This window comes from Lepidochelys olivacea, assembly GCF_965140295.1.
Source record: "Lepidochelys olivacea isolate rLepOli2 genome assembly, chromosome: 4".
In the NCBI taxonomy this organism is placed as follows: Eukaryota; Metazoa; Chordata; order Testudines; family Cheloniidae; genus Lepidochelys; species Lepidochelys olivacea.
This window is the reverse complement of record NC_140414.1, coordinates 87,282,330-87,298,229: the sequence shown is the minus strand read 5'-3', so window position 1 is coordinate 87,298,229 and position 15,900 is coordinate 87,282,330. Positions and strand designations below refer to the sequence as shown.

The window sequence follows — 15,900 nt, the reverse complement described above, 5'->3', positions numbered from 1 at the left end:
CTCTCCTCCAATAAAGACTTAAACGCAAGGACTGACTCGGCTCTCACGCTGGTAATATACCAATGGTTACAATGGATTTACTCCTGATTTAGGCCAGTGTAAGTGAGAGGAGTATTAGGTTCATTGGTAACAATGCTGGTAAAATGATGTATGACCCAGAACAGAATCCAGCTTATCTTGGCTCTGCAGTTATTTAATAGTAAAAAGTAGTACATTTTAGACAGTAAAATATGCAAATATGAGACACACAGAGGAAATACACAGGGAGCATATTTGTTGAGTAAGGAGGAACTGTTTTTACATAGTCACTTTTCATACAATACCCATAGTTACAGTGAAATTATGATAATAGCTTTCCCTTCTGTCAAGGCTTTGCATGTGCTTTGATTTTCACAGATTATTGCCAGTAATTCTTTCCCAACTAGGCACTGCTATAAATTGCCCATCCACTAAGCTCTCCCCTGTAGTCATGCCCAAGTGTCATTTTTATTTTTCACTGGAAACTAGAATCTGCAGATTTTTGATTGCCTGAAACTACACTTTCTCTACCTAATTTACTTCATCTGCAGGGAAACCTGCACAGAACTAGCTGCTTTGCCTGGTCTGTGGGTGTGGAAAGAGGGAATCTGGAGCAGAAGGAAGATGCAGATAAACAGGATTGGGTTCTGAGCACCAGAGAAGCAGCACCAAATAAAGGGGGTTCCTCAGACACTGACATAAAGGATGGTTTGCAGGAAAGGTTATTGGGATGGAGGATGGGGCACCTGACCATGAGCAGCTGGGAGTGAAGGGAATCTAGAACAGCAGGAAACAGAAAGGGACAAGAGGACACAGAAGGGGGAAAAAGAAAGTCTTAAAGTTTGATGCTTAAAATCTGAAGTATTTATTTAAGGGTAGTACAGCACCCAAGAAATAGCAGTTAGATATGCAATAATCTAATTGAGTTTCATATTTCAATACATTTCTGCTACTTTTTAATGATGCCTTTGAAAAGCACAGCAATGAAATGGCAAACATTCAGGGTTTGAAATCCTATCCCCAGTTTAAAAAAAAGTACATTGAATATTAATGGTGCTCAGTTCCACTTCAGCAGCATTCTACTTTTGAAAGAGAACATACATACAATTATTTCACTTCCTGAGGGAAATATACCTTGCTGATTTACAGCAATGTTTGGTTGTATTATAGTACCTGGAAAACAAACAAAAGCTGTCTAGGAAAAAGATTACTCTAAAATCAAACAATTTACTTTTCATATCAATGAATACGCTAGTTTCATTTTTCCTGACTCAGAGGTGGCCTATTAGTCTCTGAACTTCAGAATCTAGAACAGTTTTTCTTAATTGTTAAACAGTCTGCTTTAAACAAACAGCAATGTTAAACCCAGGTGGCCCTGAAAACCCCTATTGCTGTATCTGTAAATTGTATAATGTCTCCTGTTTGTTGCTACTGGAGGCCAAATACAATTTCACCTTTTGGGGCAAAACACAGCCACTTTAAAGGTTGTCCTATCTAAACCATACCTTTTATTCATTTATTTAGATTTAAAATAATAATGATGCCTAGCCAAGGCTCTAGGCAATCTAATATAATTACATAATCATACAATACATACTATCAAATTAAAACTCAGCAGCACTGAAATCAATTCCACAGGAATTTGGCCAGCCAACCACCTATTCCCTTCATAATCTAAAAAGCACACCTTCAGCCTCCTTCTGAGACCCTGTTCAAGAGGTGTCTTTTGCAGGTCACCAAATTCAGGCTCCATAGAACCAAATGAGGGAGCAAGTTCCAGAGTCCTGGATCCCCAGCAGAGAATGCCCTGCCAGCAACCCCCACCTTTTATAACAAAGAGGACCACCTCAAGTGCGCTGCTGACCATAGCTGTGGCAGAAGGACACAGGGAGAGGTGGACCCTCAGCTAGGCCAGTCCCAGGCCATTTAGGGCTTGATAGTCTACAGGTCATGACCAATGCCTTAAGCTTCACCTGGAGACCAATAGGCAGCCAAGCAAATCCCAAAGCACTGGGGTCACGTGCTCCCAGTGAGGTGTCCCGCTCACTAAGCAAGCACATACATTCTGCACCAGCTTCAGCCTCTGAATGGTTGTAAGGTGTAGTCCATGTAGACCACATTACAATAGTCTAATCTTGAGGTGACACAAGCATGGGTACAAGTGGCAAGGTACACATCAGAAAAAAAAGGTCGCAACCTCCCAGCCAGATACAGATAGTAAAAAGCTGACTGGGTCACCACTGTAATATGATCCTCAAACAGCTTCTTGGCAACGAACATCGCCCATGAGACGTGAGCACTATTCACCAATGTCACACATACTCCCTCAACCAAAGGGGCCGATATTACCTCTGCCATCTCCTCCAGCTGCTTCCCCCAACCCACCATTGTCAGCTCTGCCTTAGCTGGGTTCAGCATCAGCCAGCTTGCTCTCAGCCTTGCCCTAGTCTCAGCTAGACACTGGCTGAGGTGCTGAACTACATCAGAAGAGAAAGAGGCATACAGTTGGATGTCATCGGCGCAGTGAAAATACTGAACCCCATGCACCCTTATTAGGTCTCCTAACAGTCCTATACACGCATTGAATAGGAGAGGTAACAGAATGACTCCTTGTGGCACTGCACACTTGAGAGCTCTTTGGGAAGGGGGCGATTGCCCGCAACTACCCGTTGAGATCTCTCCAAGAGAAAAGAACATAATGACTGTCTGAACTACAGACTTTCAGAAAGTCACAAAAGAATGAGTGGTGTGAGTTCTCCCTGGTCCTTCCAGAGTAGGAGGCATAGGTGCCGACTTCGTGGGTGCTCCGGGGCTGGAGCACCCACGGGGAAAAAATGGTGGGTGCTGAGCACCCACCGGCAGCCCCCATCAGCTCCCCTCCCACTCCTGCAGTGCTTCCCGCCCACTGGCAGGACCCACAGATCAGCGCTTCCTCCCCTCTCCCAGCGCCTCCCACCTGTCGCAAACAGCTGTTTTGTGGTATGAGGGGGCGGGGGCAGGAACGAAGACGCAGCGCGCTCGGGGAAGGAGGTGGAATTGGGCGGGAAGAGGCACAGCAGGGGTGGGGCTTTGGGGAAAGGGGTGGAGTGGGGGCGGGGCCTTGGGCCCAGCCAGGGGTCGAGCACCCACAATGGCGCTTTGGAAAGTTCGCACCTGTGGTAGGAGGAGCAGTGACTGCAGCACGACCTTCTAAACCAGTGGTCTCCAACCTTTTTATGCCCAAGATCACTTTTTGAATCCAAGGGCAACCCAGGATCTACTCTGCCCCTTCCCCGAGTCCCTGCCCCTTTCCCAAAGCCCCGCCCCGCTCACTCTATCCCCCCCTCACTCCGTAGTTCACTCTCCCCCACCCTCACTCACTTTCACAGGGCTGGGGTAGGAGGTTGGGGTTCGGGAGGGGGCGCAGGCTCTGGGCTGGGGCTGAGGGGTTCGCAGTGTGGGAGGGGGCTTCGGGCTGAGCCTGGAATAGAAGTGCAGGAAGGGGCTCCAGGCTGGGGCAGACTGTTGGGGTGAAGGAGGGAGTATAGGGAGCTGGCTCTGGGAGGGGGGTCAGGGCTGGGGGTTCGAGTGTGGCCTCCCACCAGGCAGCACTTACCTCCGGTGGCTCCCGATCGGCAGTGGGCGCAGTGAAGCTACGGCAGGCTCCCTGAGTACCTCGGCCCCACACTGCTCCCAGAAGATGCCAATGCGCCCCTGCGGCCCCTGGGAGGGGTGGGAGGTATATGGCTCTGCACGTTGCCCCTCTCTGCAAGCACCGCCCCCACAGCTCTCCCAGCCAATGGTAGCTGTGGGGGCGGTGTTTGCAGGCAGGAGCAGTGAGTAGAGACCCACCGCCCTCAGAGCCGCACTGGCCGCTTCCAGGAGCGGCGTGGGTCCGGGGTAGGGAGTGTGCCTCAGCAGCTGCCACGCTACACTGCCGGAGATCGCAACTGACTGGAAGATCCTCTAGGATTGACTGGTCGATGGCGATTGACCAGTTGGTGACAACTGTTCTAAACAGCGCTTGTAGAACAGTACTAAAGACACAAAGATAGGATTTTTTCCTAAAGATTGGGAGAAAATGTGTCACACACTTATGCAGACAAGCTACTGTGGATTCCAGAGCCCAGCAGCATAGAACAGGGGCAGCCAGTTTGCCTTTTGACTCCACAATTAATAGAATGTTTAAGAGCATACAATCTTTGTTTTCTTACCTGTAAGAAGCTATTTAACTGGTTCTTGGACTTTTCCATGAATTTCTGATCTACAGATTTGAAGGGCAGCTTACTGAGAGAAGGCAACTGAACTTTCTTTAATGATGGAAAACACTGAGCAGAGAAAGGACAAAACGATTATTCCATCACATTTTTAATACACACATACAGCAAAAAGGCAGAAAGGGATATGGATATAAATGGAGACGCAAGGACATCCCCTAATTTTCCTCTCCCTTCCACACCCCTCTGAGTGTTCTGAGAACTCCTTCCCTTGGCCACCCATAGGTAACACAGGTTAGGAACTCTTCCTTTGGAGCTCCATCACTACCAATCCTATGTCGAATAAAAGAGTTGCTTCAGAATAAAATGAGGCATTTTCTTTCCCAAAGGGCTGTCCATCCTAGTGCTTCAAGCCCTCACTTGCCTTGGGAGCCAGAGACCAAGCCTAGAACTCAAAACGGGCTCATACGGCAATACAGCACAGAAGCCACTAGGACACAGGATCAGCTCAGCAAATACAATTCATTATTAAACAAGAAAAGGCCAAGTACAAACTTTTTTTGCAATCTGTCAACAAGTGCAAAAATTGGCTGCTAGAAAGAAACCTGGGTCCAAAAGGGCAAGAGGCTGTAAACAGCAGCTGGTCTGAAAATACAGTAATGAGGAATAACCAGTTTCTGGAATATTTAGATGTTTAGGCCAATGGTTTTCAACTTTTTTTCATTTGCGGACCCCTAAAACATTTCAAATGGAGGTGCAGGCCCCTTTGGAAATTCAATCTGTGGTGCACAGACCCCCTACCATAGAAGGGTAAGACTGAAAACTGACTGAACAGAATTCAGTGCTGGGCATGGCATTTGACATAGCATGAGAAAGGGCGCTAAACTGTAGGCTTCTATGGTAATGACAACACTTCTGGGGTTTGACCTGTAGTTGTGTGTATTCATGTTCTTTTTATTGATCAGAAAAACAGAATGCTTTTTCTGGGATCTGAAACTTTACTTTCATAGTCAGCTTTCGCTGACCCCTTAGACATAGTCTGCAGACCCCCAAAAGGGTCAGTGGACCACAGGTTGAAAACCACTGTTTTAAGTAAATGGAAAGTGCATTTTAATATAACTAGACATAAAAAGGAGGGCAGGGCTGGACAGACAGTGTACGCTACAGAGAGAGGGCATGCTATATTCTTGACCAGGAAACAATATGGAATAAGGATGGCCTGTTATAAAGAAGGAGTAGCAGACAATGAGTTAGAAGAAGCAGGACAATAGATAAAAAAGAGAGAGGAAGAAAATGAGAAGAGGCGGAGACAGAAAACCAATCTTGCCACGAACAGTGTCAATTAGTCATAAAGCATAAGACACAAAGGCCAGCTGAGACACTGGAAAGCAGCAAGTGTGTCATGGAAATCCAATTAAATTGGTAAGGAGATAAAAAGTTTGAAGGAAGACTGTAATTAAAGCAAAAAAGGGTGACAAAGGTGAAAGTGGTGGGATTCAAATTTTCCTCAAATTAAGCCTCTTCCATTTTTCTTTCCACCTTTCATTTCAGATTAAATAAACTGCAGCAGAGTGATTCCCTCCACAAGTTTGCTACTGAAACATATGGAGGGAACCCCAAAAAGACTCCAGGCCCCTTCCACTAAGATTTCTTCCCCCACCCCCTTAATTTCCCCATTCCAAAATGGCAGTCTCTATGCACTCTTGCCTACCCACTTCATTTCTGAAAACAATCAGTCTCCTGTTGTCCATTTTAAGCAGCTATCTCCACAAAGTCTTTGTCCTGTTGCTTCAGTAAATTAGCCATCAAAAAGTACTTGTGAATCAAGAAGCTAATAAACTCACCTTTGGAGCCCAACACCAGAGGTTTATAAACTCATTTCCACCAAACTTTGATACAGTTTTTGCTTACATAGAAACGGCTTGTTTTACTTTCTAAACAAAGGTTTCATATTTAAGCTATTTTCTTTATTTTTCACATAGATTAGAGGTGGCAATGGTCACTTTATTTTAAGTACTGGTTTTTCTTCTGAATGTGTGTCTAGTATTTTAAAAGATAAAAACCCCACTCACACAAAAAAGTATTCCTACCTCACTGAGTTTTCGGTGTAAATTCTGAAACTCACTGAGCTTTCTGGGAACTCTCCAGTTCTTCGCTTCAGCTCCACCAACTTCTTGTAAACTCACCATGACAAAGTAGCATGGCACTTGTTCCCCATTTTCTTCTACAACCTTGGGGGTGGGGAGGGAATGTATATTACTGAGACAGTAAATAGATAGCAAAACGTTAAAAAAATTAACTTGCATACAGATTCATGATTCTCGCCACCGTTTCATTCTCTCTGCTTTAGCATAAAGGCCTCATACCAAACTTTGGCTTATTAGACTAAATCTGATCAGGATACTGTGGGTCCTGCAATTTCCGCCCGTTAATACATTCATCTTCTTCACTGACTGCCTTGCAACACCTCCTACATCAACAGAATCCATTTTAAATCTCTTCTTGGGACACAGTCATTTGGCTTTTACAATTTTCAAAGTTTTTTTCATGTTAGATTGGTCTCCTTTCTCTCTCTTTCTGTGTGGTGACAGGCATGCATCCTCCCATATTTTACTGTACCGGTTTTAACTTCTGCTCTGCCTTCTTTCCTAAGCACCGTATTGCTGCTCCATGGGTCACTGCTATCACTCTAATGTTATTAAAAAACCTTTCTGTGCAGAGACAGAAGGGAGGAACTGGGGGACTTGCTCTCACATTGTTTCAATAACCAGAGTCTCTGCATTCAGGCTCAATTCCATTTAAAAAAAAACAGTGACCTCTCCTATTGCTTACCAGTACTTTATTTTCTTAGAATTTTCTTGATTAGTTTCATATTCTTCATGGTCTCTCTTTTCAACCTTGTCTTCTCTTGAGATATAGATATCCATATACACAAGCCATAGCAATCCTTAAGATGATGCCTGTACTAGCAGGGGTTATCAGGCTGTCATTTCACTTCTCCATTCATTACTTGCGTTTGAGAGTACTTTTCACACATGTATAGCTGCCTCCCATTGGAGGATCTCACATCCTTTACAACTATCAATGAATGAAAACTTACAATAGATATGTGAAGTATGTGTTATCAGATGAGGGAAACTGAGGCAAAGTGAGGTTAAAAGCCCTTCTCAAGAATATAGAGGTGGTCTGTGGCAATGCCAAGGATCAAACTCAGATCTTTAAGATCCTAATCTCATGTCTCAACCAAAACATCACCCTTTCTCTCCATTACAATATAGTTTTCTTCAGAAGACGGGCAAATGGATTAACAGAGCAAAACAAGACAAACAGCTAAAGTAGGAGGCCCTTTCCTTACTAAATAAACCCCTAATGAAATCAATATTTCCAACGTACAGGCATGGGTTTGTTTTGGCTTTTTAGGCAATTTTGCTTGCACAGAAGGTACTTTCTAACTAATTCAATTACAGTCAGGATAAACCGTAAAATTCAGATGATGACAACATCCACTAGGAGGGTTGTAAAAGTCTGGTCATGTCTATTTATGCTAGTGGCAGGAAATTCTAACAGTCAATATACCATCACTGTAAGTGACATTTCATTAAAATGTCTCCTTATAAACTTACTTCTTGTTGTAACACGCTCTTCCTGGGGCTGCACACAGGACCATTAAGGAACTCAGCCTAGTGCCGAATGTGTACAACCCCAGTAACTGAGCATTTCAGTGGCTCCCAATGAATTTCCAGATAAAGTTCAAGGTGCTAGTTTTAATTATAAAACCCTACATGGTTTCAAACATAGCTACCCAAGGAACTACCTTTCTTTCCCATGCCAGGCTTCCATGTTTGAGAACAGCAGAGGTGTTTGATCTGAAACTCCTGTGATGCAAAGAAGAAGAAACTGGTGGCAGGGTATTTTCTGTGAGAGTTGAACTACGCAGACTTTTTCTTCCTTGGTCTGGCAGAGCCTGGATTTGTGCCTTCACATGGATTTATGAGGGTTGGGAGATCAGAGATGGAGGGGCTCATGGTAAGTGATCATTATTAGTGACTATTCTATATTACACATTTTTCAAAAGACTAATCACTTGCAGAGGTTCAGGCACATCTGAATAAAATTACCAGCGGGTAGTGATCCATGGGGAAATTATCTCTACCTTTACTTCAATTATTCCTTCTTGGTGACCTTTTAGAATATACTCAAAGCAGGGGGGAAATTTTAAAGCTAGGTCTTCTAAAATTGGCCTTCATTCTATTTTCAAGTTATTATTCACATGGTTCTGCATAGGGAGAATAATTATTAAATGGAGACATAAGTTTAAAGTTTACTACAGTCTCCCATATGAAATATTTGATAGCTTTCATAATCCCTTTTTGAGCAAAGGGAAGTTATGATCGTTTGAAGTACGTGTACATTTGCTATTTTGGACTAGCATGTTACCTAAAAAATGGACAACACAATTTTCACGGGACTCTCTCTATATGTAAGAGTTTACATCAAACTCCCATTGAAATGGAACCACAAATGGATAGAAGTGAGCTATGACTAGAATACCGGACTTCTCATTTTAAATGCAAATTTACCTTCACCTGTAGTGTTCTCACTTTTATGGTTTTCTTTGTTAATTTGTTTTTTATATTTACAAAACCCATCAGAAATAATGAATCCTAAAACAAGCTAGAAAAACACGATAAGGAAACGAAATTCCCCACCCTTTCATGGTTTTTGCTATAATATTAATATTATTTTGAATCTTTGTCCTACAATTAGAATCTGGAAGCTTGAAGGCTGTGTTCAGATACCACAGTGATGGGCATAGTTTTGAGAATTCATTGAGAATGGCAGGGTACTCTCAGAATTAGGTCTAAGGCTGAACTCCACAGCTCCTTTCATGACATACCCTACTCATACCTTTATCAACCCAGAGTCATTGGCTTAAATAAGAGTTATTCACGTTACACATAGTTAGCTATGGAGAAGAGGACTGACTCAGTACTCCATACTCAAGAGATTTAGATGGTTTCAGACGCTTAATTCTCCTCCTATGACAGTTATATGGCAGCCTCAGGACAATGCAAAAATTCATTATTTCAGAGGGTATGGTCTGTCATTGAGCACCTACTCCACAAAGGGCAAGAATTTCTCTCTTCTACACATGCCTCTGGGCATGAATGTACCCATTTCTTACAAAAGAGGGTACATCTCAGCTGCAGTGCGGGCTTCAATTCAGGCACCATATTAGTAAACATTACCAAGAGTTCAGAGGAGAGTAATGAAAAAGAGGAAATCGTTTAGAAAATGGTATGTTCAAATCGACTGAAGAGAGGACCTAAAAGAGGTATAATATCTACAAACGTATAAAGAAGTGTTATAAAGTCAACAGGAACCAATTATTGCACAAAACAAGTTATGGCCCTAAGCTGCAGTAAGCTGGTGTAAATCAGTGCAGCTCCACTCCGCTGTGGAGCTATGCCAATTGACAACAGCTGAGGATGTGTTTTAAGAGTGTTATATGAAGTGTAATTGCAAGTCTCGCTCATGTAGGGTTACTGTTTTTCTACTACCAATTACATTAAATCCTCCTCTCGTTTCTAAAAAACACCCAAAATTTTTTGTCTCCAAAGACAGTTTTATCAGGACAGCTTGTTTTGAAACAACATCTGCAGACTGCAACATTTGCAATGATTATATTTTTATTTCATACAGCTACATGCTTTTCTGATAAATATAAACCTTAAAAATTGACATATGCAAGTCAAGTTCTACTACAAATAGGGCTTAGATTTTGCATTTTTTTATTGTCACACAAATCCATTTAGAATTTTATATATTGCTTATTTAGGTTTCAGTTTGAAAACTGTACAGTCACAGACTATTTCCTTTCCCAGTGAGTCACTCTATACAGCAATACAGTAACCTCTGCCTTCACTAAGACTCTCTGCAATAAGGATTGTACAATTTGACTTCAGACTACATTAGAATGAGTTATAAACTAATTCTCTTTCTAAAACACATCTTGCCATCACACCAAAAACTGAGATAAGCAACAATCAGTGTTATAGAGAAGGAAATGGTGCTGACTATTTAGGTCCTCTGAACTGATCTATTCTCTACAGCTAGAAAATTTTAGAATTATTCACTAAATCTTTGCTTGGAAGAACTGCAACTTCAAGACTTTCCCCAGCCTTTCCATTCAATCACAGTGCTGTATAAATAAAATACAATTTAGGTTTCAACGTGCACCTAATTGCCTAGTCTACTGGTCCTTACAACTTATTCATTTAGGTCATTGGCTTTCAACCAGTTCTATACTGGGACTCCCGTTATCATACTGGGACCACACCCAGAACCCGCTCCTCCTATTTAACTGGGATCAGGCCAGAACACCCTACCCATTCAGTAAAAAGGGAAGGGAAGAGAAGGGTAGTCGTGACCCTGGACACCTGTTTGCAACCCCGCTGTAGACAACTACCTCTTTGGGTGCTAGGCATTACTGACTTGCCAGGTCAGGATTTTAGTTGTACATGTTAATGCTATAACTTAGAAATCCTGAATAAAATGAAACAAGAATTTAAGCGACCTGGACAGCGAAGCTGGCAAGAAGACACTAATTATTCTAGTACAGTATTCATTAGTATAAAAGAGCTAGGTCATCTCACCTACAGCAATACAAAACAGAAAGAAAACAGAATGCAGTACACTAACTGTTCAGTTTAACAAAATGATACATCATGTTTAACATGTTAGATCTAATATCCGCTTGAACAGCCGCCTGTGGTTTTGTTCCAAAGAGAGGTATCATTAATTTACAGGAACCTAAGACATAACCAAGTAAATGCAATAGCAATTCATTCCCAAGTTTATTGTGTTTTTACACCATGAAAATTATTTGCACTTATTTATTTAGAAATATATTTTAAGGAACACATTTTATTACTAGCATGGGAAGAAAATCCTACAGAGATCTAATTAGCCTTTACTTCCCTTAAGTCAATATAGAATTGGTCCTGTAAATTGTGCTACTGAGTCACTGTATAAATGTGAACACTTCCTTGTAAGCAAGACACGAGAAGTAATTCTTCCACTCTACTCCACACTGATTAGGCCTCAACTGGAGTATTTTGATCACAATGGTCCCTTTTGGCTTAGAATCTATGAAGACACACACACATGCAAACACACTTACCTACTTACTTTCTGGGAGTGTAGCAATAACCACAGCATCAATGCACACAGAGCTGACTTAGCTTTAAAAGCAACTAGAATTGCTGCATCTCTACTACCCAAGATGTATGCTGTGACTAAGAAATAGTCTCAGTGTGCATGTAAGCGTCCCTGAGGTTCAGAAAACAATCTTCTTTATTTAGTGAGAAACAGATTTTTAAAAGAGTAAAGAAAAATACTAGGGTTTACAAACACTTTTAAAGTTCAGGCATTAAGTTTTGTTACAGAGGAAACGCTCAAGGAGGATCTATGTATTGGTCTGATGAGGTAAGTATGACTAATACTGGACAACACCCCCTTTGTAACAAATGCTTCTTGTCTACTACCTAATACATGTAAAGGAATAAGAGAGATTCCACACTTCTTATCTTTCATTGTCCAATCAATAACTTTATGGGTTGAATTGCACAAGTTGCAAGAATTCATTCCATAACTTTGCATGTCTGTAGTCCTCAAACAAAAGTTGGGTAGGTTGAGTCATCTTCTTCAAAACAAGGAACACTCAGAGCTGTACCAGGACATGAGCCACATCTGCAAACATCTCATGAACAACCGGGCATGCGGAGTCACAAATGCTTGCAGTGGAGCACCCATCAGGACACTCCACGACTCGAAGAATACTTTCCTCTAAGGTTCACCAAGTGACATAAACTACTTCAGAAATTCCCTTTGAGTGTTTCACCTTGTAAGTTGGCTTTCTTACTCCTCATCCAGTATCTCGAACAGTCCCTTAAAACTTAATTGGTATAGAGGATCATAATATGAAATATAGCAAGTGCAAATATTGGGTCTTCTATGTGTAAGAATGTAGGCCTGGCGTGACATAAGTAATTACACATGGGAAAGGCCTCATTTCTTGGAAGACAGGAGTAGGGAGGTACACTGATTAGCATGCTGAAAACAGAGTATTTGTGCTACCTAGGATAAGTAAATGGATCAGCAGACTGGAAAAAGAACGTCTGTACTAGTTAGGATAAGGGTGAAACACCCAAGGAGCCATTTACAATGGACAAGATAATCCTGGAACATAAGATGAGGTAAAGAGTAAGTTGTACATGGATGGTGAATGGACAGAACATGCTCTACAGGGATTGGTTCCTACAAAGTGACCAAGTCAAACCCAAAACATGTGATGCAATTGTATAGTAAATGCAATGTAATGTGAAAATGTGTATGAAGGAAGAAGTTTGTGTTGGATGTGTGGTACACCCCCTATACCTACGCCCTACTGTTGAACCTGATCAACTCATTGTAGCTTTGCTGTATGCCAGATAAAGGAAACTGAGTGATGAGACTGGACTCCAACTGAGTTCTTTGGGAACTGAATAGAAGAGGTCAACACCATGCATGCCAATAACAGCACTGTATCTCAGTCAGTTAGCATCATAAGATTACAAGGCACAGATCTCAATCTGCTCATTGTTGAAGCACAAGGGTGTTCCTTAGATGCCATACCGCTTTATCCGATGCCTGAACCCACTGATATATTTACAGATGTTCCTATAGCTCCTGAACAACAGAGCTGAAGGATAAGACATGTTTGTGAATGGCGGGGGGGTGGGAGGAGAGAGCTTGATGAGGTTGTTTTAAATACACTCTGACAAACTGAACGTAAGCATTTCTTTTTCTTTATACACTGAGAATTTGAACAGAACCAGAGGATAAAAACACAGCAAAAACATACCTCGCCTGTATTTATGAAGGCTTTCCACATGCCAAGATTTTCACACCACCAATCTGTTCTTGCAATGTGCAACCGCAGGTCACTGTGTTCTCTCTCCATCAGAGTAATTTCATCCTTCAATTTGGAAACAATCTGACAAGGAAAATATAGGAATTACAACTGGTAAGAAACTGCCTATGATAACATAGCCACTGGCTTCTTTGGTTATAATATTTAAGAGATGGAAAGGGTGCAGAGGAGTGGAGAGAAAAAGGAATAATCCTGCAGGACAAGTTATTACAAAAAATCCCGAATCTGTACAATCTACGCAGTCTAATATAGATTGGTAAAATACACTGTATCAATTAAAAGTCAACTTGCAGTGCTAAAAGAAAAACCTGAAATAGGCCCAGAAATACATGCCAAATATCACCATTCACCAGGCAAGAGGGGGCAATCAGTACAGAAATATTTTTAAAGGAACACTTTCAAGTTAAAGATTATATAAACATTGTAGGTACTCTCTGTTGACAAGTTTCTCTCTTTAGGAAATACTTAACGTGACTGAACAACCAATGAATAGTTTTCATTCCTTGTGTCTTAATTACCTAACTAAGCATTCAAAGGAGTTACAATTTAATAGGCCCAAAAAAAGCCAAACAGCATTAATTATTTTGGAAGATATACATTTAAAAGACTTTCTTGCTTGGACATAACTCTCAAAGAGATAATCTTCTAAAAGAAAGAAAGCTGTATCTTACAAATGGCAAAATGATTTGCAAATTACTGTTACAGAACATGACTGTAAGAAAATTTGGGAATATATGTAAAAATGTGTGATTAGAACAGTTAAGAAAACAAGCTGATGCTTTCACTTCTATGAAATAGCACACAAATTCAGCTTCATTTAAAGTCCTCCTTGACCAACTTGTACCAGGGAAGAAGCAACTTGGTGGTCACATTTATACATCTACAACAATTCTGCCTCTATATTAAATATTTGGTCTCTTGTAAGGTGAAGGATCATTTACAATTACAGGTATACAACTCCCTCTTCAAACAGCTATCATCCTTCTTGGAACAGCATCTAGATTTTCCAGTAATACCTGCATACAGATCTCCTTGCAATGATTTTATTCTGGCAACTAAGAATGTAACAGTGAAATTATGGAAAAACTCAGACAACAACAAAGGATCCAAAGAAATTGGTATGGTGTGACTACAGGTAAACAGTTGACCTTACATAACAAAATACTCAGACTCTATTCCATGACTGATTCAATTTTATTAAACACATTTCAAAAAGTGTAACAATGCAGAAAAGCATAATGAATCTCTCTCCATATTTTTCATTGTCATTAGAAAAAAAAAGTGTGCACATGCATGCACGTGTAAATAAATCATAGTCTCAAGTTAAAGATGAGATAAGAAGCAATGATTCATATGGGAATACAATATGTCATAATGGCTTGGTTATACAGATAGCACTGCTATCAGAAGCAAAACCTTAAAAACTGTAATGCTACTTAAATCAACACCCAGGTTAAAACAGAAATAAAATTGTACATAAGCATTCTCTCAAATAGCATTACAATTTTGAGTATTTTGTAGCTAACCATGCGAGTATATGTGTTCCTATGTTTATATACACATGTTTTTATTACGATTTACAATTGTGTTTTTCTTATACTTAGGGTTATAAGGTAAAGAGTGTTACCGAAACAAATCTGTTGTTGCACTCAAATGCTATAGCACTGTAAAGTGTGTAATATTTTGCATGAAAATGTATCATTCTATATTCTTGATGACACTTAAGCAAATAAAAAGAAAATGTTCTTGTATTTCTAAAGTAACTAGATTTCCTTCCTGCATCACCAATATCTTCTCACATTATTAAAATGGAAAGAATTGTTAAAAATGAATTTACCTTTAAACACTTAGCCCTGGTCTACACTAGGACTTTAGGTCGAATTTAGCAGCGTTAAATCGATGTAAACCTGCACCCGTCCACACGATGAAACCCTTTATTTCGACTTAAAGGGCTCTTAAAATCGATTTCCTTACTCCACCCCTGACAAGTGGATTAGCGCTTAAATCGGCCTTGCCGGGTCGAATTTGGGGTACTGTGGACACAATTCGACGGTATTGGCCTCCAGGAGCTATCCGAGAGTGATCCATTGTAACCGCTCTGGACAGCACTCTCAACTCAGATACACTGTGGTAGACAGGAAAAGAACCGCGAACTTTTGAATCTCATTTCCTGTTTGGCCAGCGTGGCAAGCTGCAGGTGACCATGCAGAGCTCATCAGCAGAGGTGACCATGATGGAGTCCCAAAATCTCAAAAGAGCTCCAGCATGGACTGAACGGGAGGTACGGGATCTGATTGCTGTATGGGGAGAGGGATCCGTGCTATCAGAACTCCATTCCAGTTTTCGAAATGCCAAAACCTTTGTCAAAATCTCCCAGGGCATGAAGGACAGAGGCCATAACAGGGACCCGAAGCAGTGCCGCGTGAAACTTAAGGAGCTGAGGCAAGCCTACCAGAAAACCAGAGAGGCGAACGGCCGCTCCGGGTCAGAGCCCCAAACATGCCGCTTCTATGATGAGCTGCATGCCATTTTAGGGGGTTCAGCCACCACTACCCCAGCTGTGTTGTTTGACTCCTTCAATGGAGATGGAGGCAACACGGAAGCAGGTTTTGGGGACGAAGATGATGATGATGATAATGATGAGGGTATAGATAGCTCACAGCAAGCAAGCGGAGAAACCAGTTTTCCCGACAGCCAGGAACTGTTTCCCAC

General features: G+C 41.4%; 1 protein-coding gene across 3 annotated transcripts in view; it reads right to left on the bottom strand.

The window, feature by feature from the left end:
* Positions 1-15,900, bottom strand: part of SNX25 (sorting nexin 25) — a 147,038-nt gene that overhangs the window by 21,036 nt on the left and 110,102 nt on the right. For all 3 annotated transcript variants that reach the window (XM_084626143.1, XM_084626141.1, XM_084626142.1), the window contains 3 exons: positions 13,120-13,251; positions 6,305-6,445; positions 4,212-4,325 (listed from right to left, as the gene is read on the bottom strand). In XM_084626143.1, the coding sequence (XP_084482269.1) occupies positions 4,212-4,325; positions 6,305-6,445; positions 13,120-13,251 (387 nt within the window). The remainder of the gene's footprint in view (positions 1-4,211; positions 4,326-6,304; positions 6,446-13,119; positions 13,252-15,900) is intronic.